Source organism: Lepisma saccharinum, chromosome 2 (genome assembly GCF_977018435.1).
Source record: "Lepisma saccharinum chromosome 2, izLepSacc3.1, whole genome shotgun sequence".
In the NCBI taxonomy this organism is placed as follows: Eukaryota; Metazoa; Arthropoda; class Insecta; order Zygentoma; family Lepismatidae; genus Lepisma; species Lepisma saccharinum.
Genome location: NC_139230.1, coordinates 135,869,992 through 135,893,341, shown reverse-complemented (window position 1 = coordinate 135,893,341; position 23,350 = coordinate 135,869,992). Strand labels below are relative to the sequence as shown.

Below are 23,350 nucleotides of genomic sequence, written 5' to 3'. Positions count from 1 at the left end.
ACAATGATTGCAAATGTACATAGCTGCGATTTATGTGAACAATACAAATGTATCCATGACAAACACTTACTAGTCAAACATTACTTATGGGACATCTTCTGTATTTAGGCATTCTCATGTTTCTTCTATTAGTTTAATCATAGGGATAAAGATGACTGATGCTTAGATGAAGGGACAAACATGCCTATGTCTTATTGAGACATGAACTTGTGGCAGTGATGTTACGAGTTGATGTCAATCACTTCAAAGTGCTTGGTTGCCAAGATGATCCATTTGTAATGTAGAATGTCCAAAAATCTGATGCAGAAACATGCTACATGTAGAATGTTATGTAAAGTTTGTAAATTTGTTTTGTAGTCTTTTTTTATTTATATTTTCTAATTAATGTTTTTTTATAAATTGTGCTTCAATATCATTTTTTGTAAAATTATAATATCATTTCTTTTATTTTGCAGGTGTGATAGTTGCATTATTGATTTTGGGAATCAGCTTTCATTTAACTGAATTGGATGCACCTTCTCTGGATGGTGGTTCACATGAATGTCTCACTTCAGGGTAAGCAAGTTCTTTACTTTAGGAAAATGTAAATACAGTAGGAAATTGTAAATACAGTCTCATGTCATGTGCTCATAAATGGGTCATTCCAAGCCAGATCATCCAGCCAAGGTATGCATTGTCCACCCCACCACCTCAGATTTTGATAACATTTTGTACATGATATCTTTAGATATAAGAACCCATAATTTTCATTTTTGGAATATCAACTCTAGTTTGAAATTTAAGAGTCCTTTAAAATTACTCACTGTTCAATAGATTTTTTTGTGTATGTGGAAATACTACAGGGTTTAACATATTTCTCATGAACAATTATTTGCATACAATTTTGAAATTCGCTATACCTATTTACAATTCCATGATGACTCCAGATATCACATCTAAAATATGCAATGATTCTTAAGCTCCTCTGGGATTTTGATGTTTGGCCATCCAGTAGCAAACCCACATACAACAGATGAAAGCTTGTCAATTTTGAGGAGCCGTAGGTTACCACATGTTGGTTTACACTTCATTTACAGTGGAACCTCGATTTTATGTTTTTGGGGAAGCTAATCTGAAGAAACTTAAATTACGGAAAAAATGTAAAATTGAGGAAAATTTTATAACGTTTTGCTATGTTGAGACCATCAAATTGAATGCAGGAAAATGTAAAATCTGTGAATGTAATATCATCGTTCCACTGTATATCTAACTCTCCTGTGTGTTTACATTTTCTAGATTCTGTTTTTTTGTTGCCCTTCCACATAGTACAACCTGGACTGCATTATTGCAGACTATTGAGGCTCTGGCATCTGGACTCATTTTTTTAAAATTTATTTATTCTTTTGGATGGCGAAGTTAAGGCACAAGCCTTTTCTTACATTTAACCATCTCTACTTTACATTTTACAAATTGATTTGAATATCTAACAGTTTGCGAAAATATAAAACACCAAAATACCAAAGAAAAATTAAAAGAAACACACAAAAGATAAAATAGAAAAAAACCCGGAAAAACACATTACACTGCAAAAGAAGGGGAAAAAAAATACACGTAAAGCATGAACACACACACACGCACACACACAACAAAAATACAGAAAAGTCAGTCGGTGTTTGTCCTACAAATTTACATCAAGAAAGGTTTCATTTTATTATCTTTCCCTGCTTTCAGTACTAGTAAGTTGACCCCAGAAAGTGATTTCTTAATTTTGATTTGCATTGGCCGAGAGAAGAAGAGTTTCTTATGTTATTTGGGAGGTCGTTACATGCTCTGGTGGCAGTGACCGTGAAGGAATTTCCGTAAAATGCTGGCTTGTGGGAGGGGATGGTGAGCAGGCAGTTGTTTCACAAACGGGTAGCAAAGGTATGTGCTGCGCTTAGAGGTTGAAATCATGAAAGTAGGTAACGGGGTTCTCTTGAATACACTATTTTGTAGAGTGCTGTAAGAGTGTGGAAGCGATTGTGTGTTGAAAGGTCGAACCAGCCTAGGTCTTTGAAAGCTGAGGTAAGGTGGTCAAAATATTTGATGTTATAAACGAAACGCACACATGCTTTTTGAATTCATTGTAGACGTCTTGCTAGTTCACCGTTGAGGTCAACATACGTCAAGTCGCAATAGTCTATTTATGACAAAACTAGCGATTCCACGAGTGTTTTCTTTACATCTTGTGGTAGAATGTTTTTAAGGTGATACAGTGAGTGTAATGCTGCATCAGATTTTTTACATATGGCCTTCACATGGTCACTCCAGGTGAGGTTTTCGTCCAAAACAATTCCCAGGTCTTTGACCGAAAGCGATAGTGGAATGGACTTTCCGTCTACAAGAATGTCCAGGATGGAGGACTTCTCTGTTGTGCATATGAGCTGCCGTGAGCCAATTAAAGTACATTGATTTTCTCAGCATTTACTCATAGACCGTTTGCCTGACACCACTTGCAGACATTCATAATATCAGTGTTTAGAGCTTTGATGGCCATATTGATGTTTGTTTTAGGGAACGATAAGTAACATTGGACATAATGAGCATACAGATGGTAATTTGTTGATTGAAATGTTTCCGATATATCATTTATGTACATGGAGAGCAGTAGCAGAGACAAAACTCTTCCAACTCTTCCTTGGGGTACACCAAAATTTATTTTCAGCCATGGCGATTTATTTTCAGAAACGAATGTGTATTGCTGTCTGGCTGCTAAGAGTCCAGTTAACAGCACTCATGGCCAATATTCTCCTCTGTGGGGCTTGTTTCTTGTCTATGTGTGCTTGTGATTGTCTCTTCAGTCATTTCATCTCATCACGCTCATGTCATGATCAGCTGAAAGTGGGAAAAAAGTGATGCTAAATAATAAAAATACAAATGAAAAATGCCGAAAATGCTACTTGATTCAACCTAATCTGTATCCGCTTACACTCAACAAGTGAGATCGTAAAGTTACAAATGCGATAAACACGAATCATGCTTGATACATTTTATGAAACTAAGTTCACACGCTCCTCATACAACCAACTTCCTACCCCTGTGGTTCTTTAGGCGATTTCTTACCATAGTTTGAGGGGTTCTATGCATACAGAAACCCAGGTTTGCATTTTGAAACAATTCTGTGATGAGTCAGATTTAACTCTCTTCAATGATGGTACTGTCATTTAATTCAGTCCATCTTCTGGCATTTGCTCTGCAATAGACCTGTCTTTTTGCAGCCTTAGTCTCACCTCTTATCTATCATGGAGAGTGATCACTTTCCTTTACTCTTTCACTTGAACCATCTTCACAACTCACCTGAACAACTGTCTTACTGGCACCTGTCATTCTGATTGGGGTGCTTTTCAGCATGCAGTGGAACTTGATGTTCACCTTGCATCAACATTACCACCAACTGATGCCCTGAATTATTTCATCTTGTATGTCCAAGAGGCTGCCCACACTTTGAATGCGCATCCCAGTGGACCTGCAAGCTGTCCACTAGCCCCCCTAGTGGTCTGCAGTACTCAGTGCTGTTTTTTATGTTCAAAATGTTATTTTGATTGTTGATTGAGTTGGTGTTTTAAGTCCACTTTATGCACAGAAGGTCTAATCAGGACTGGACCTACAGTTTGAAGTGGGATCCAAACCTCTATATGCCTCCACTGGGTATCGAACCTGAGACCCCTTGATTACAAGGTGACAATGCTACCACTGCACCATCGAGGAGATTAAGGTAGTGAACTACACAATGAACCTAGCTTCTACTGCAAATCATTATGCTTCATAGAACAAAACTTGACAGATCAATCAAATTAATGAGAAATAAGTATACCGTTGAAATTTTTGGCCATAAGACAAAAAACTGCTGCATGCTAGCCCAGAACATCCCCTTTCATGTGGCTTTTGTTATTTTTTTTGTTGTTGTTTTTGTTTTTGCATCTCTCATACCTTTTCTCTTAAAAATTTCCATTGAGATCCTTAAAAATAAAACGTACTAACACCTCTGGGTCAATCTGAAACCTACTACCCTTTTGAGGGTCCCTTATCATCACTGGTTTTGATTTTCTGCACCTCTCCCTTGCTGCCATCTCTATTTTGCTAATATATCTTTCGATATCCCTTGATCCCATAACCATAGCTCTAGCTTGGGCATTATTCACTACTGGTACCCTAGAGTTTGGGATGTAGTATTTTTTGAATTGTGAAATTATGTTTTACTTACATTGAAGTTAAGATTTTTTTATTAGAGTGCTCTCAACAAATTCTCTTTACAAAAACATATTTCTGTAATGAGGGGTAAAGTGCTCCCCTGTGCTATGCACCATGCCATGAAGGTGTATAGGGGGTGTGGGGTTAGGGCCCCACACTTTCTTGATCATGGCTGAAGGTGGGGGTGATGTGATCAGCACCATGCCCCTGGCTGCCTTTACACCCAGGTACCCACTTTATACGACGCTGGGTGGGCGCCGGAGAAAAGTGTGACAAGCACAATAGTTACAATGTTGTGTTATGTTGAGTTATGATGAGTTTGTAATGTGAATTTATGAACGTACGTGATGTGTTATGTTGAGTTATGATGAGTTTGTAATGTGAATTTATCAACGTACATGTTCAAAATGAAACAAATGACTATCGAATATAGTAAACAGTTTGTAAAAGTAATGTACCATATCTAAGTTATGAATACAAGAAATATTAATATTGGAATCTAGTTTTATGTTGATACAAATGTGTAGGTTTCAATAATTTGGCGACCCAGTTTTCAGGATTAAAATTAGTAAGTGTTTAGCTATACGTTTTTCTTAATAATATAGTTAAATAATGACAGATAAAGGGAAAAGATCAACACGAAAAGGACAAACTATTGATGAAAGCTTGATTTCTGACAATGCGGAAATCAGTGTTGAAAATTTCGGTTGTTGTAAGGATCCAGATAAGAATGCTAAGTGCATAACTTGTCGCAAATGTGGAAAGTTATATCACCATAAATGTCTACAGTTAGCAGCGTTACATTCCAGTAATTCTGATACATTTGATCAGTACTTGTGCAAAGTATGCGATCCGATGTTTGGCCAGCATGGGACTGAACACAATAAAGATACTAATTTCAATGCATTATTGGAGACAATAATTCGTAAAATGGATGACGTTCAGTTGCAGTTTACAGACAGCCAAGCACAGATGAAACAGCAGCTTACAGACAGCCAAGTGCAGATGAAACAGCAGCTTACAGACAGCCAAGCGCAGATGAAACAGCAGGTCACAGACAGCCAAGCGCAGATGAAACAGCTCACAGACAGCCAAGCGCAGATGAAACAGCTCACAGACAGCCAAGCGCAGATGAAACAGCAGCTTACAGACAGCCAAGTGCAGATGAAACAGCAGCTTACAGACAGCCAAGTGCAGATGAAACAGCAGCTTACAGACAGCCAAGCACAGATGAAACAGCACCTTACAGACAGCCAAGCGCAGATGAAACAGCAGCTCACAGACAGCCAAGCGCAGATGAAACAGCAGCTTACAGACAGCCAAGTGCAGATGAAACAGCTCACAGACAGCCAAGTGCAGATGAAACAGCAGCTTACAGACAGCCAAGATCAGATGAAACAGCAACTCACTGATGAAATGAAAAAATTTTCTGAAAGTCAGGAGTTAATAACAGCGACTCTTTCAGAAAGTTTCAATCAGTCTCTTGTTACTTTTCGCGCTGAACTCCGAGAAGAAATAAAACAGGTGGCTGATGCTTGCAAAATATATACTAACGCCCTTAAAAATGATGTTAAAGAGGAATTAAGTGGTGTGCAGTCTAATATAGAATCACTTATTGCAAAGACGTCTTCTCATCAGGAACATCTCGTCGAACTAACGACACAAGCGGAAGAACAAGTCTGCAATATAAGTGCTGTTAAAATTACACTAAATGAACAACAAGTATGTATTCCTTGCTTAGAAGACGAGATTGGTGATATTAAAACTAAAATAGGGCACATTAGTAGTACAAAAGTGTTAGCTTCTGAGAATGATAAAGCACCAACCGTTGATAAAATATCTGACGTGTCTGAAGCCAATCAAGTCGATGTAAATTCTCAAGCTGCAGAAACTACTCCAATAACAGCTTTAACTAGAAACCATGTTAAGAGAAAGAAGAAATTTGTTTCTTTTAAAGGTGAAAATACAAACGCAACTTCATCCGATACAGATGTAACAGATTTTGAGAGTGAAGATTCTAATACTACGCATGTAAAGCAAATGTACAAGGGCAAGAGAATGAAGAGAAGCAGATTAGTTTGGGAGCGTTATCATGCCATCAATAATGTTAATTCTAAACACTGTACAAATGCTTCTTTTACTAAATCATATGTCACACGAGATATATGTGGTTGTGATAATTCATTACAAGGGCAATTTAACACCGGTTCTGTTCACAACTCGCCTGACAATTGTACTAGCAATGTCCATGCTTGTCTATCGGGCTGTTCAACAAATGCTATGACTACGGATTCTATTAACTGTAGCATTCATTCCAATTCCTGCCCATTAACAGTTTGCAAAAATAGTTGTGTGTTAGACAATAATTCTGAACGAATTAATGCTACATATAATCGCGGCACAGGTTTTGGTACTGCCAGAAGTAATGTACACTTCATAAGTCCGAATAATCAGGATAGCACAGTAGTAACTACAGTACCGTTTGACCCAATGACACCTCGTCTTCAGAATTCGATGACTTTGTTGAATAACCATCCTCCACAAGCAATAGTAACTGGCTGTAATGAGACTATGCAACGCATATTAAAAGTGAGTGACTTGAACCTACTCCCAAAGTTCGGGGGAAATTTAGAGAAACAAAGTCCTAGAGACTATATTGATCAGTTAGTTTCAACATTCAATCTAATGGGAGTTCCGGAGGAATACAGGCTGAATAGTATATATAAGTGTTTTTACGGCAAGGTTTTGTTATGGTATAATTCTCATAAGAAGAGATTTTCATGTTTTCAGGATTTCGTAGGAAAGTTTTTGCATCACTATGCTTCTGAACAAGTAGTACAAGCACAATTGGCAGCTCTGCGAACAAGAAAATATGATCCTAATGTTGATGAAAACTTAGCTACATTTGCATTGAAACTCTATTCTGCCTATTCAAATTTGGAAGAAGACCCATCTGAATCTGATATGATTCAGTTAGTGTTGTTAGCCTTACTGTGCATAAAGTAGACTTAAAACACCAACTCGAGTTAGTGTTGCGACAAATACCGAGAAATGTGTCAGAATATGTGTCATGTCATGACATACCAAGTATGGACAGACTGATATCTATTTTGGACAGAATTGATTTGGTTCATTAGGGAAAAAACAAATCGTTTAGAGTTCCAGAGGACCAGGAAGAATTTATGAGAAGAAATAAGACAACCAAATTTCTGAACAACAAATCCAAACAATCATTCAATGTTGGACAAGTTTCTGTCAAAACGCAAGATTTTCGTAAGACCAGAAATGTTACATCTTCCCAAAATACCGAACCTACAACAATTGGTGGTTCAAGAAGAATTTCGAGCAACGTTCAGCAATCAAATCCATGCTCAAATCAACAGATCCAAAATACTTTATGAACGGATGAAGGCTTTTCATCTCCGAATAGTGTTCAACCAAATACACAAAGTGGTTATAATTAGGGAACGGAACTTTATGTGCTAAAAAACTCAGAAATATTTATTTTTTATGTGTCATAAATGTTGAAAATATGTGATAAAAACAGGAAAATATGTGACAAAAATAAAAACATTTGGTAACAAAAACAAACTGAAATTAGTTTCTAAATGATTACCTCTTAGCGAGCTATTTTTTGGAAGAGTTGCAGTGGATCACCATAGTTCTTTCCAAATTCTCCATTGTAAATCTGTGACGATTATCTCTAAAAAGCATCTTATATTGTGAGAAAGATGGCTCCACGTCACAAGAAACAATTCTTGCATATTTGAAGCACGAAATGTCACTAACGCTGAAGTTTTCCAAAGCTTCCTCTTCCTCTACTTCACCTCCTTCCAAAACACATGCAATTTGGCACAATGTTTGAAAACCTTGGTTTTTCCCCAAAAATTCTGTACATTTAGACATTTAGATCCAGTGAGTTCTTTCAGTTTCGTTTCTACTATACGGACTTCACCAATGGAAGCTGCCAAAGTGTTCGCGGACGATTCAAGCTTTCATATGGAATTAGAGAGAATGGACAGGTTTGTTGAGATGTATGCCAATTCGACTTTTAAGGAGGGCTCCATCAACAGTTCTTGCAGAATTCTTCTTTGTCGAGATCATTTACAACAGATACAATTTTTTTCAAAGTTCTGGGCATAACATCTGCATCGCGTAACTACAGGTGTAGGGGGAAGGGGAACCTCAGGACATTTTTGTTTAAAAATGTCTATTCTTCTAGGCGACTTGATAAAAACTTTCTTCCCATTTGAAACCAGTTTATCGACATTGGGATAAAGAGCTCTTATCTTTTCACATATTCTATGCAACGCATGCGCCACACATGTAACGTGCACCATTTTGGGGTAGCTAACGGCAAGACCACTGCATGTAAGCTGCAGCATCTGTCAAGAGAAGAACATTGTCAAATTTTATGTCTTCTGGCCACAATAGCTGCATTGCTTCATTAAAAAGCCTTGCTATCGTTACGTGTAGCCAGCCCCAGCTACTTACAGCTATTTTCTCCCGATAGGATCGTAGGCGAGGTGCCAGAAGTCTGCCAGCGAGCGTTTTCAAAGACAAAACAAACCTAGCACTCTCGATATGAAAGAGGTGCGGAGAATAAACATTTTTCCTTGGAGGATTTCGAGGTAGATGAAGTCAACGAGCGATTTTATGTATTTAAAATGAAAATTCGCAAAATATGTATTTACATACGGAAAACTGGAAAATATGTGTTTTTATGTAAAATAAAATTTGCTGTGTTGACATATAAGGCTATGATAAGAATTTTGGCAAAAATGAGGGTCTCTATCTTATCGCAGAAAAAACATTTATTTACCTAAAGTTCCTTTCCCTAGTTATAATAAACGTCCAGCAGGGAACCAACGGGGTAAATGTAATTGGAAAACAGGACGAAGCAACACTGAACAATCTAAACAACAATCTCAACCTTCTTTAGCTGAACCGTGGTTAAGGCCTTTGCAGAGTATGCAGGTGAATTCATCTATACCTTCACCTCAGTGGAATGCAAATAATTTAAATTCCATGGTGCAATATCCTACTCAACCGTGGATATTCTCTCCCTGGACTACACCATTTACTTCTTGCAGTAGTACAGTAACTCAGCCAAGTATATATCCAGCGAATAACTCTTTATGGTATGGTAATAATTCCAATTTGTTACCACATCCCGTGACTAGCAGTAACGTGACCCAAAGTCAAGTACCTTCGAGTAGTGGTGTGTGCAATTTAACAGGAACGACTGCTAATACAAGTGAAAACTCATCCTTAAACATGTAAGGCAGAGTAATGAGCTCCGGTTCCTCTGTCCAGTTAATTACAAGGAGCATATTCATCACTATACTCCAACATCAATTAAAGATAATCTCAATTTTCAGAGCAACACATCTATTGTTCCCAACCATTCGGAAAAGGAAGTTCTTACTATAAACTTTGTACTCGATTGGTATGAAGCTGAACCAGAATGGGTAATGGACGATGACGGTGTTCTTGTTTCAAACAGAAGAGTTATTGTGTTGCCAGGTCAAATTTGTGATTTAACCATTAACTGTATTATTGATTGTGGGAGTCAAGCAAATTTAATGGATTATGCAACTTGGTTAAAATTGAAAACTATTATTCCTACTGCTAGATTAGATTCAGTGGATAATGTTAAATTATTTTCTTTTGCTGGTGACAAAAGATTTAGAGTTATTGGTTCTAAGAACATTAGTTTAATAATAGCTTCAGAGCACTTTCATATAGAGTTATATGTTATTAAGCAGTTACATGCTGAAGTAATATTAGGATTGCCATTTCTTTGGCGCTTCGGAGCAATAATTGATTTCAAGAAGCAAAATATCACATTATCAAGTGATAAGGGAGTTCAATCTAATTATGTTTTAGAAACGACTGACATATTCCCTTCATGTTCTCTTCAAAGTAACTTTGTAACATTTTATAAGAATTCTGAGGAAGAAGAGGCTGAAAACTACTTAGCATCAGAAACCGATCTTAAAGCTTCATTAGCTGATAATAGTTTGTTGATTGCTACTGATGAAATGTATGATTTATTTTTTAAGTTGTTATTAAGTTCCAGAATATTGTTTTCTGCCAAACGTAGGCAAACTAAGGTAAAGCCTTAAAACTTTTCAATTGTACAGAAGAAAAGAGAAGTGAGCTATTGAAAGCAAACAATGTGTAACCCAAATGATTTTTGTGTATAATGTTGTGTTTATTTTCTGTGATCTCAATGAAATATTTGTGTATATTTATGAAAGTAATAAATTTTGCTTCTTTGTATAAACAGAATGTCACAAATAAAATTTGCCTGAATTATGTATGAATGGCATGCTTGAACGCAAATATTTGTATTGCGTTAGTGTTTGTAGAAAGCAGTTTGTAATCGTGCCCCTTTTATTGTAAATTTTCTTCTTGTTCGACAATTTAATGTATATTGAATAATTGTCTCACGCAGAAAATGTTTCCTAAGAGAGGGGATTATATTGTGACAAGCACAATAGTTACAATGTTGTGTTATGTTGAGTTATGATGAGTTTGTAATGTGAATTTATAAACGTACGTGATGTGTTATGTTGAGTTATGATGAGTTTGTAATGTGAATTTATCAACGTACATGTTCAAAATGAAACAAATGACTATCGAATATAGTAAACAGTTTGTAAAAGTTATGTACCATATCTAAGTTATGAATACAAGAAATATTAATATTGGAATCTAGTTTTATGTTGATACAAATGTGTAGGTTTCAGAAGGTGCAAATACCAACAAATTTTATTTCACATTTTTGTAGAAAATTTGGTACTTAGCCCAAGTTTATAAAAAGTAATAAAATAAAGTTATTGATAAAAAAACATTTGGAATTTTGAAAACACTTTTTCATAATACAAATAACCATTTGAAGACATTTCATTATATTTTACACATGATATTTGGAATCTTCATGAAATTGTGGATAAATATGGCGAATTCATGATTCAGGGAAAGAAAGAAGCAGCAGCAAATTAATGTACTGAAATGAAGTATTCTCTTATCCACAAAACTGTTTTTTATGATGTTCTCTTAATTTCTGTGGTAACTGTCACCATCCTCTCGGGAACTTGTAATGTTGCTTGACAAGCTCATGTTGTTTTTAGGTGTGTGGCATGCTTGCTTCCCTGTGGCCTCGTCTACCATTCCTTGGTACCAAGTGTTGCAATAAATTGATGCACTATTGTTTAATTCATGTGGGAAGTGCATAATGGCACATGTGTCTTTGATTGTTTCTGCTGGATTCTTTTGCTAATGTGTCTGATCTTGCACTCACACACTCCATCGTGTACACCTGGGTTATCAGGGGGGCACGGGGGAGGGAAGAAGTATCCTTTGTGTTTGTGAAGTTTGTTAGCTATTTTGGCAGTTGGTGTGAACTACATTAATGTTGTAAGGATGGAGAACTTTTGTTAGGTGGTTGGGAATGGTAGGGTGATAGGGAAAAGCAAACCACTTTTTCTTAATTTATTGTGGCTGACTAGAAGATCTGATGACCTACATTTTGGTCTTCCTACACCAAATGGATACTTAGAAATCAATGTAACTATGTTTTGGCCTAATTCTGTAATGATGGCTATCTCTTTACTCAGATCCTCCTCTTTTCAGCAGTAAAAGAAGGTTCTGAGTAAGTTTAGCCACACATTCGTCTCTGTTTGGGTGGATGGCACAAATGGATTGGTTACCTCCATCTGGTTCCCTGTGATGTAGCTCACAAATCAACTGCCAAAAGAGAAAAACTTAGCAAATTCAGGTGTGTATGATGCATAACGTGATTGCAAGGCACATTACATCAGCAGATCTATTACCATGTTCCCTCCTTTCTGTCCAATTTCGAGGCTGGGACGGTGGACACCAAGGAACAGCAAATGACACCACAAAGATGTCACAAAACTAAAAACAACAGAAGCTTGCCAAGCAATAATACAACAAGTTTCTGAGAGGATAGTGGCAGTGACCAACAAAATTAATAGAACATTACAAAAAAACAGTTTTCCGGATAAGCGTACTTCATTCAGGGTGGCTACAAACAAGCGAAAATGAAATTCCCTGACTTTTCCAGGTTTTCCAGGACAAAATTTACATTTTTCCCTGACAATTACAAACTAAACTATATCGATGTTTTTGAAAATAGAAATAATAAACTCATACAGATCCACGTATGGTTTTATTAAGTACCAATATTATCTTCTATGAAATTGACTTAATTTCTCTATTCTCTATGATTTGAATTCAAACTGCAAAATAGTGAATTTGGAAAATTATTACAATTCACAAGCTAGGGAAGGATTATAGAATTTTGTCATACGCAGTAAGTTTAAAATAAAATACTTTATTATTTTGAAAGTTACGACTAAATGAGATAAGAGTGAAGAGTGAATGATTAAGAAATACAATTTGTAATTTATCAGTCTCCTTATACATTCTCGGGATTATATGTTGATATTTCCACTGAGGTTTGGAACCCTCTGCTTGCAAGAACCATGAGTGCCGACTCATTTTTCAATGCATAAAGCTAATTCTCTCTTCTCTGTAAAGCAAACAACTTAACTCTTGCATATAAGTAAAACAACTGAATCGAACAAAATAAAGTGTCATATTTCCTTCTGCTTCAGTACAGTATATCCAAGTGAAGTATTGTGAAACTGACAACATGCAGTTATACCATTAATGTTGACAAAAAGGGTATGTAGGTATTAGAAATTTAACGCAAGCAATTTATAGAATTGCATTGTATAGGTAACTGATTTAGCTAACCACACATTAAAACAAGAACACTCGAATAATAAAAGCTTCTGAAAGTTCATATACGAGGGGCATCCTGAAAAAAAAGCTCCAATGGTGCCTATACGCAGCACTAGCGGTCGGAGAGCGACACACACATGCAGCCGTTTTAGGACACTTCTAGGTTAAAGATTGCAGCTCTCATACAGTCTCCCACCGACTGCGATGTAGCCTACATTGCACGCTCAGAATTTGGCACAGAGCCACCAGCAATCGTGTGAGGTGTGCAGACCGTCGTGAGTGATAGTATGGTCAGGCGATGGTGCAGAAAATTCACGGAAGGCCAACCGAATGTGCACAACCCCATACAGCTGAGTACACACGGGCCCTTTGCATCACTTCAGGTGAGAGATCTTGGACCACTCACTGTACAGCCCTGGCAGTGAATGTACCATCTTTCATCTCATTGTTTCACTAAAGAGGTTTCTGGCAGGGCAGGGATTTGACAGCTACACTGCGGTAGAGATAGTTCCAGTCTTTGCTGTCAGACACATATACCATGGGCATACAAAATTTAGTGCCATGCTACGACAAATGCCAGAACAACGGTGGTGATTATGTCGAAAATTAGGTTAAGACTCACTGTTACTAATGCAATAAATTACAACTGATATTATTGTTTTATTTATGCCTAATCGGTAGGGACCTGATATTTTGTTATTTTTTTTTCAAATTGGTGTATTTTCTTATTTTTTATTTTTTACTATACCGTGTTATTTTTCCCAAAATTCACATTTTCATTTTAGCGCATTTTCTGGCAAATATCTGAAATTATACCTTTATGGTGTTTTTAAACTACTGTTTCAAATTGTAAGTCACATGGCTTAAGCCTCTTCGTGAGAGTTTGATATCTTAAAAGTTATTTTTCATACCCCTTTTCTAATTTTAATGCAAGGATTTAAGATAATGGAATTTTCCCTGTTTATACTGAAGGGTGCATAATGACCATAAGTGGCGACGCACCCAAAAAATTAAAATCAATCAATCTCAGGTGACAGATACCGATATATTATGGCACCAAAAATTGGCATTATCTTTTATTGACTTAGTGTTACGTTCCCCAAAATTCGCGTTTTTCTTTTAGAACATTTATCTGCCAATTATACCGAAACTTAATACTCCATTGTGCATTTAAACTACTATTTCAAATTGTAGGTCACATGGTCTACGTATTTTCGTGACAGTTTGATATGTTGGAATATATTTTTGAGGAAGTAAAAGTAAAGTGCTCCCCTGCACTTTTCCATGAAGGTGTATACGGGTGTGGAGTTAGGGCCCCACACTTTGTTGATCGCGGCTGAAGGTAGGGGTGATGTGATCAGCACCACGCTCCTGACTACCTTTACCCTCAAAGTTTCCTCAAGGTACCAGCTTCATGTGATGCTGGGTGGGTGCAGGAGCAGTTTGAATAGGTGGAAAACATCCCGGGTTTCCCCCGCAGGGGATTGACCCCGGGTCTCTCGCATAGTAGTCATACGCCCTAACGACAGAGCTCCATTATTACTCGCTCGACAAATGCCGATGGTGCGCACTTAGCTTAGTAATTAAAAACATATCTCGTGCACCAAATCCGAAGATGTGGCTCCCGTGTGATGGTAGATACGCACTCGATCTCCTGTTAGAACCCTGCCACTTTGCTCTGTGATGCAAATGGTTTTGATAGAAGTTGAAAAAATCGTGGGAAATACATGACTTAATGTGGCTGTCGGAATTATTCCATGTACGTATAACTCTATAGTTTACTGTTGAATAAAATGTTGGAAAACTTGCATGTTCTATGTACACAAACATGGCCTAGAAAAGACAAGAATGTTGGATTTCAAGTAATTTTTCGTTGTTATAGGACATTTCTTTAAAAAAAATCGCTAAAAACGCCAACAATTCGCATTTTATGCCAAATTCCCATTATTTTGATATTTCGAACGGGCGAAAAATGTGTCCAGACATCACTGCACATTCCTAAACATAACTTCGCAGCAATTACCATTTTTCGCGGTTTTGGCGTTTGCGAAAAATCGATGTCCCTACTAATTGGAAATTACTTTCTGGCCACCCCTCGTATAGATCAGTAGATGGAAAGTGAAAATTTAGAAGAGGCTGAAAGAGAAAAGTCAATTCTTGAAGAAAGTGATTTGCTTTTATGATTGAATGATTCGAGTAAATATGATATTAAAATATTTACATTATTTATTATTAGTATTTTATTTCATAATGTTGGACATTAACCTTACTCAGTGAGAGATTAATGACCATCTCTCACGAGTTTAAACAGACAGGACAGAGAGTGGCGTTGATTTCATTGCAATATTAGTGTTGCATTAAATTTGAGGTTGGGAGCATGCACTTGCCAATTTTTATAACGTTCACCAATGCAGATTTATGTTTCACTTTTTCGTGATAGTATTCAATATATATCCCGTTTGGTTGGATTATTCTTGATCTAAGAATAGTGCAATGTCATTGTAAACGTATGTTAACTTGTGCGAAACCAGTAATACGTCAGGATGATGAAAGAAAACCTTCGTAAGCACTGCTACATTAAATAAGGTGAAGTGAGCTAGAAGAGTAATAAAATTCCAGCAGCATATTTGCAGTCTAAAGCTCTTCTTGTTTATACATTCGATTTTGTTGGATGTTGCAGTCCATGCAATTTTTGTCGCATGTTGTAGTGAGATACTTTGTCGGGTGGCGATATTCGACAAAATCGTATGTATCAATGGAACCTATTTGTTTTAATGTTCCTTCAGTTTCTCCAACAAAATGCCTTACTACGACGTCCGACAACTATCGGACGGCGCCACCCGCTCTTATCCCCTCCATCTGTTGACAAGTCCCCTTACTACTCCCACACGGACAAGAAAAAATGATAATTCAATGCATTTTCCACGTAATATTTAGAGGCTTAACCTTTACTCCCCCGATGATACCATATGGTATCATCAGAGTAAGGTCGTACTCGCCCGATGATACCATATGGTATCATGGTGCTGATTACGAAATGAATGTGTTTTTTTGACCTTCATACTCTTATGTTTGGGTGGAAACTCTGACACAGGTCTGAAGCAAGCCAGGGAAATTCATATTGATGACCAACCTCCCCCCCATCCTCTCCGCAACATATCCATGCCACATTTCCGAACAGAGTTTCGCATTTTGACTCATTATTCAATTTGTATGGCACCCAGGAACATGAAACATGTTTCATTCTCTTGAGAAATGTCCATTCTTTGAAAAGAATAATAAAGTTCACGCCTTCTCCCCAAAATAGCAGGAGAGGGGGGGGGGCAAACTCCATATTTTTGTTTTTTCCATTGAAATTCGTGGAACGTGCCCTCCCCCCCTCCTCGGTCCGGTGTTCTGAATTGTACACGGTCGCATGCTCTGATGTTTTAGCTGCAAAACAAATGTTATCAGAAGTAGATTGCTCCCATAGTGCCCGTTATAACAATTTTCCTCCAAAGTGTGTTCGAATTTAAAATTCCTGCAGAGAAGCCAGGGCGAGAGAAATTGTTTTCTCTCTCTCTCTCTCTCTCTCTCTCTCTCTCTCTCTTTCCTCCTGCCATCGCTGGTTTCTGGCGCCGTGGATGTGTTGCGCATAAAAGGAGCCTAAAAGTTGAGGCCGAAACTTACGAACAAGATTTCCTGTTCCCCTGCAGAGGTCCATAATGATATATTTAAATAAATAAATAAATAAATAAATAAAAAAAAATAAAAAAGTCAATGAAGACGAAATTCCCTGACATTTCCCTGACTTTTTTTGACACATCAAATTCCCTGACTTTTCCCAGTTTTCCAGGTTTTCCAGGTCTGTCGCCACCCTGTTCATTTCAGTAATTAAGTAATAGTCCAGGGTTCATATGTCAATATTTCTATAGTCCGTGGGTTTTTGAATGAAGGGAATATGTGACTACCAGTAATACGTTGTTAGTGTGGTATACGCAATCATGTACTACCAGGTGTTTTACCTGCAATTGTGGAAGAAGGCCTGTGTGACGTCATAAATCCAAGATGGCTACTGCTTCATGCACTAACTAAGAAAATCCATCATAACTCCTTTAATAGTGGTTTTCGAAAACAAATTATACATACATGTTTTGTTTAGAGTTGAAAAAGAAACAAAATTGATTCTTACAGTTTTTTTCATATCTCACACTGTTATGGAGATATATCCAGTGAAACTATTTCGTGCCCTTTTCGGCAAGGATTATATGCATATTTTTACACTTTATTTGACATTCTTGCATATAAAGGCGGTAAATTATTGCCTGTGATACTTTGTTGATGCCTACTATTGTGGCGTATTGCCATGACATCATACATCCAAGATGGCTGCCTCTGCAGACATTAACACACAAAAACAACCACATCTCCTAAACTCCTTTAGGAGTAATGTTGACCATTTGTAAGTTTGTTGGGTTTTTACACGAAGGTAAGACATGTGTATGGAGGATGCTTTCATTTGGACGCATGCAATCATGTATTACAATGTGTCAGAAACCATACATGACATCCGAAATCTAAAATAGCCACCTTGGAGGTTCAGCACATGATATACTGTCCATATCCTGATTTAGAGTTTGATTATTAGACTTGCAAGAGGCATTTTCTGTTAATAATTAAAAAGTGAAAAATATTATTATATTTTTTTAACTACAGTAGTGTTCAAAAGTTAAGCGTAACTAAGATATGAATAATTGTTTTATTAATAAAGTGACAGAACTGCATAAAACACAGTGAAAATTAATCAAAATGTTATGTGGTATACAATAGAGTAGAATGCATGAAATTAACAATTGTTTTTTAGTGCAAAGACATACATGCAAAAAATAAGAAAATAGAAGATACTTCCTTGAAGAAAAAAAAAAGAGGCTTGTATGGGGGGAAGTTATCCCTAACAGCTACACAACCTTGCAAAGACGTAGCATGCTATTTACAAGGTGGTTCAAGAGTTCTACATGCAGCTAGTTCCATTTCCCATGAAGAGGCATGCGGAGCTCTGGAAATGTCTTTGGTGGAGGATCGCGAGCTAACTCATCTCCTTAAGACACTACAGGATTTATGTCTGGAGACCTCGGTGGCCATTCCATAAAGTGGATTTTTTCACCTTCTAAGAAAGTCATCCACCAATTTGGATCGATACACACATGGATTGTCATCCTTGAAAATGATATATGGGCCGATTGCGCGTCTGATAAGTCGCACATGTTGTTGGTGTACCTCGTTTCTGTGCCTCTGAACAGTAAGAGTACCTCCAGCAGAGACGTGCAGCTCCATATTCCCATTCAGCATGATGTCTTCCCATACCAGTATTCCGCCTCCACCAAACTGATCCCTTTCAATGATATTCCTTGGATTAAATTGTAATCGAGGTTCTCTCCAGATGAATGTGTGACGGGAATCATTTTGCAAACTGAATCAGAACTGGTCTGTGAAGAGCACGTTCCTCCATTCATTCAGGTTCCAATTTTGATGATGCTGACTCCACTGATCTGTGCACTGGATCAAGCGGGACACACACTATAGAGCGACCACAAGGAAAAAAAGCCTTGGACGAAAAGTTCGCGCACAGCTTTTCCTTCCTCCCTTCAGCTCAGGCCATAAGGAAGCATGGTCCACTCTCCCACTCCCCTCCACATGGGAGTATGGTGCACAGGAGTCGCGGGTGTGTGCAGGTTTCTTTCCTTGTGGTTCCACTATACTGGACTGGCATAGAGAACAGCTGTCCTGAGTCTCCGGTACACAGTTTGGCGAGAGAAACTTAACCACTGAGGTGGCTGCAAGCTTTGAGGACAGTTGCCTTGCAGGCATCGTCCGGTCTCATCGTGCAGTTAAAGCCAGATATCGGCCCTGTTGTGGCATTGCTACTCATTGACAACCTTGTTCTGGCCTACCATGAACATCTACTGTGTCTTGGAACCGTCGCCAAAGCCTGAAAAGGATTGTGGCACAGTCAACGCTGCCGTGACTTCAGTCTCTGTTTGACCCACTTCCAGACATTCGATGATTCCTCGCTGACGTCTTTGTGCCATGTTCTTACTGTACATTGAACACTTTACCAAGAGATTGTCCTCCGATCACAATGAGCGTTTTTTCAATCACAGTCCTATTTGACACTAGCAGTGCTGTTGCCTATGCGCGTAAGATGAGATAAACTCCTTGATGATTATTTATGGTGATCGTGCAGAACTCCCCTTTCAATTTTTCTACTTTTTGGACACTACCTACCATATTATGGTTACCTACCATATTATGGTAAAGGAGTAATGATGTCACCTGTGACTTCAATTCAATTGATTGATTGAATATTCTCTGGAAATATAGGCAGTGTCAATATGACAGGAATGATCTTCTTACCATCCTCATTTTCTCTTTTCCCATCAACAACCTATTGAGATGGATAGATTTGGATGATCCTTTTAAGCTTTTATTTGACTCCAATACTTGGAAATAACACCTTCTGATAAGAAGTGTGAGGGGAACTTTGGTTGGAGCAAGACGTGAACCTTGAACATCCTTTTTCGCAAACAGATACCATCGTAATTTGCCGAAAATCCTGTCATCATATTCGGGGTGTAAGAGACACCCCAATATCAACCTCACTTCCATGAAGTACATCCTGGACTGCATTATGCAGACTAACATTGTTCTGATATCTAGGGCCTCCCCGATGGCACACTGGTATCATCGTTGCCTTGTAATCAAGGGGTCCCGAGTTTGTTACCCAGTGGAGGCACATATAACGGTTCATATCCCGCTTTAAACTGTAGGCCCAGTCAAAATTATCCTTACTGTGCATAAAGTGGACTTAAATAAAACACCAACTCAAGCAATCAATCAATGCTCTGGACCCATGGAACTTGAGTTGTGTGCTGCCCATATGTGTTTGTGATTGTCCTTTAATGTACTTTATCATATAATTAATTTTCATCTTTGAAATTAGCCAAAAATAGCAGAAAGGAGAAGTATAATAAATCAATTCATTCTGTCATCTTGTTCATCGAATCCAGGAGAACCAAGATTTGCAAGAGACTCACGCACATCATCTTCTGTGCCATCAAATGCATTCAACAACAACTTTTTTGCCTTCTTTGCAAGTACAAACACAAACTGGGATACCATTAATAAATAGTGGGAACGCTGCCACCAAAGTGACCCTCACACCTTTCATCAGGAGGAGTTACTTCCATGTATTGGAGTGAAATAAAAGCAGAAAAGAAACATCCAAATCTACCCATCCCAATAGGCTATTGAATGGAGATAGAAGAAATTTAGGATGACAAAAAGATCATTCTTGTCATATTCACACTATCTAAAACTTCAGAGAAGATTACAGCTGGCATGTGGTTGCGGAAAGAGGAAATGTTCATGCATATGCCGGGATTAGTCCCTGCGACATACTGAACTGTGTCTTCGTAGTGCAGATGAAGAAAAGTGTGAAAACAATGACTTACAGGACAGAGACTCAGATCAGAGTGACTAGGAATTTGAATATAAGTGACTGTATTGATAACATGATATTCCCAAAATGATTACAACCACTCTCAATCTTGATAACAGGTGAACTGCATAAATTTCAAAAGACAATGCGGAATTCACAAGTGATGTTATTACTCCTTTACTGTAATATTTATAATAATAGTAATGATAATGATAATAATAATAATTAATATTTTTTACTTGTTATTTATTAACAGAAAATGCCTCTGGAAAATCTGATAAACAAACTCTACATCAGGGTTATGGACAGTATTTCATGTGCTGAACCTCAAAGGTGGCCATCTTGGATTTGGGAAGTCATGTATGGTCTCTGACACATTATCTAGAAAAACACCTGTAGTAATACATGATTGCATGCCTCCAAATGAATTTGAATTTGAATTTGAATTCAAAATTTTGGGTGCATCAACACTACGGCTATTTTGCACCCGTCACATTATACGGGGTCCAGCCCCTTATCATTACAAATAACAACTGTAACGTTGCAGAAATAGAATCATAAAATATTAAAATCCTCTGACTTTCGTTAAAAGCTTAGGCTGTAAAGGGGCACTCAGCACACATAAGGACAAAAAACAGGACAATACAAACAAAATTATACTGGCCATGGGGCCAGTCGCCAGAGCCTCGTTAGTCTTCAGTCCAGGGTGTACTAATGTGGAAGTGAGGTTGACATTTGGGTGTACTATGTGGAAGGTCACCCCTTACACTCCACATTCCTCCAAATGAAAGCATCCTCTATACACATGTCTTCCCTTCATGTAAATACCCAACAAACTTAGAAATGTTCAAAATTACTCCTAAAGGAGTTAAGGAGATATGGTCGTTTTTGTTTGTTAATGTCTGCAGAGGCAGCCATCTTGGATGTAGGATTTCACACAGGCAATACGCCACAATCGTAGGCATCAACAAAATATCACAGGGAGTAATTTCCCCCTTTTATAAGCCAGAATGTCAAGTAAAGTGTAAAATATGCATATAATTCTTGCAGAAAAGGGCACGAAATAGTTTCACTGGATATATCTCCATTATAGTGTGAGATTTGAAAAAACTGTAAAAATCCATTTTGTTCCTTTTTCAATTCTAAACAAATATTTTTTTCCAAAACCACTATTAAAGGAGTTATGATGGATTTTCTTAGTTAGTGCATGAAGCGGTAGCCATCTTGGATTTATGATGTCACACAGGCCTTCTGCGGGTAAAACACATGGTAGTACACGATTGTGTACTACACTAGCAACGTATTACTGGTAGTCATATATTCCCTTCTTTCAAAAACCCATGGGATTACAAATGCCCCTGGACTATAAGGTGAATTTCAAAATTTTGTATTAATAAATATTCATGAAGAATTCAAATTAACCCTTTCTGCTTGTAAGTCAGAATCGCCCAACATTGATGTTTTGCTGTTCCACTCATAAGTCAGACCTCATCCAACATGGCAACCAACGTTTCTCAAGCTTGTTTGTCAGGATTAGTCCAACATCCAGGACACTCAGCATTCTTAGTCGGTACTCAGTGAAACTAAATTCACATTTTGCAACATTGGATATTGTCAACAGCAGTGCAAATATGCATTGTTTTGTTAGTTTTCCATTGTTGTTTTCATGTAATTGTTGAGATAGAAACCTTGCAGGTAGTGAAATTGCTTCTGAACTTGGCGAAAAAAATTGTTAAAAGTAACAATGAAAATATTTTACTCACTGTAGAAAATATCAGTGACAGTGAAGATGACAGTGGTGGTGATGATTTTGTATCAAAGTGGTATGCTTATATTATCCCTGATTTTCAAATGCACACACCAGATTGGTGGTTATAAAGAACCAAATAATTATTATATTAATAACATACCACTGAGTGCCGTACAATTTTTTAAATTGTTTTTACTGATTAAATTCTTGTTGAAATAGTGACAAAGACAAATCATTACATGCAAGATAAAATAAATAAATCACCTCCTCTGATTTCACTTATTTGGAAGTAATAACTTAGCAACCAGCTATTTTTTTTTTTGCCAATGTCTTTTTTTTTTTTTGTGATAGTTTCATGCAAATGTTTTAGTGTCTGCATGTCTCTGCAGCTAATAAAAATCCTATTTACAAAATCCTATGTGAAAAGCCCAGTTCATGGAGTATTTTATGCCTTTGTGTGAATGTAGTGTAAATGAATGCACCATAATTTTCAAAAGTTACAGTGCTCAAAAGCCAACTCAATAGGGCCTGAAGTTTCCTGTTCCCAGCGACTGAAAATCAGGATATATTGACAATTTTGAATGTTGTTGTGCATCCACAACCAGAGCTTTGCTTGTTTGACCAGAGCTATCTATGATTTACAACAAGAATCATGGTTCATTTAGTCGAAAAATGGGTCCCTGTTACCAATGCAGAATCTGGTTTCATTCGTTCACTGACAACAAGTTAACACTGGCACTATTACACAAGTATTCAGTTGGCAACTGAGTTGAAGAAAATGAACATTCACCTTACAGAGACTGTCATGGCAACAGAAACTTAAAAGAAAACTGAATTAGAATATTTTGCAATTCTTTATTTTTTCTCTGTTTTTTAATTGTGCTCACCTTAACTGAATCTTAATTTGTGTATAGTTATTATTGGTAAATAAAGGCATATTATTTTATTGGTGAAATAGCCAATAGTTTTGTTGATGCAACATTTCCATAACTAACGTGCTTCCACAATATTGTAATTTTGTTCCTTTTACTACAAAAATTAAACCAAAAGTCATATGCATTATTTAAAGTTTTGAATTTCTAGACATGCAATGTGTGTGTCTGCCAAAACTATTACAGATATCTTCTCAGATATAT

At 37.3% G+C, this 23,350-nt stretch overlaps 1 protein-coding gene across 1 annotated transcript in view; it reads left to right on the top strand.

Moving 5' to 3' along the window:
• LOC145983661 (proton myo-inositol cotransporter-like) overlaps window positions 1-23,350 on the top strand; it is a 187,469-nt gene that overhangs the window by 132,329 nt on the left and 31,790 nt on the right. Inside the window, exon 7 of the mRNA XM_083116720.1 lies at window positions 456-555. Coding sequence (XP_082972846.1) covers window positions 456-555 — 100 coding nt within the window. The remainder of the gene's footprint in view (window positions 1-455; window positions 556-23,350) is intronic.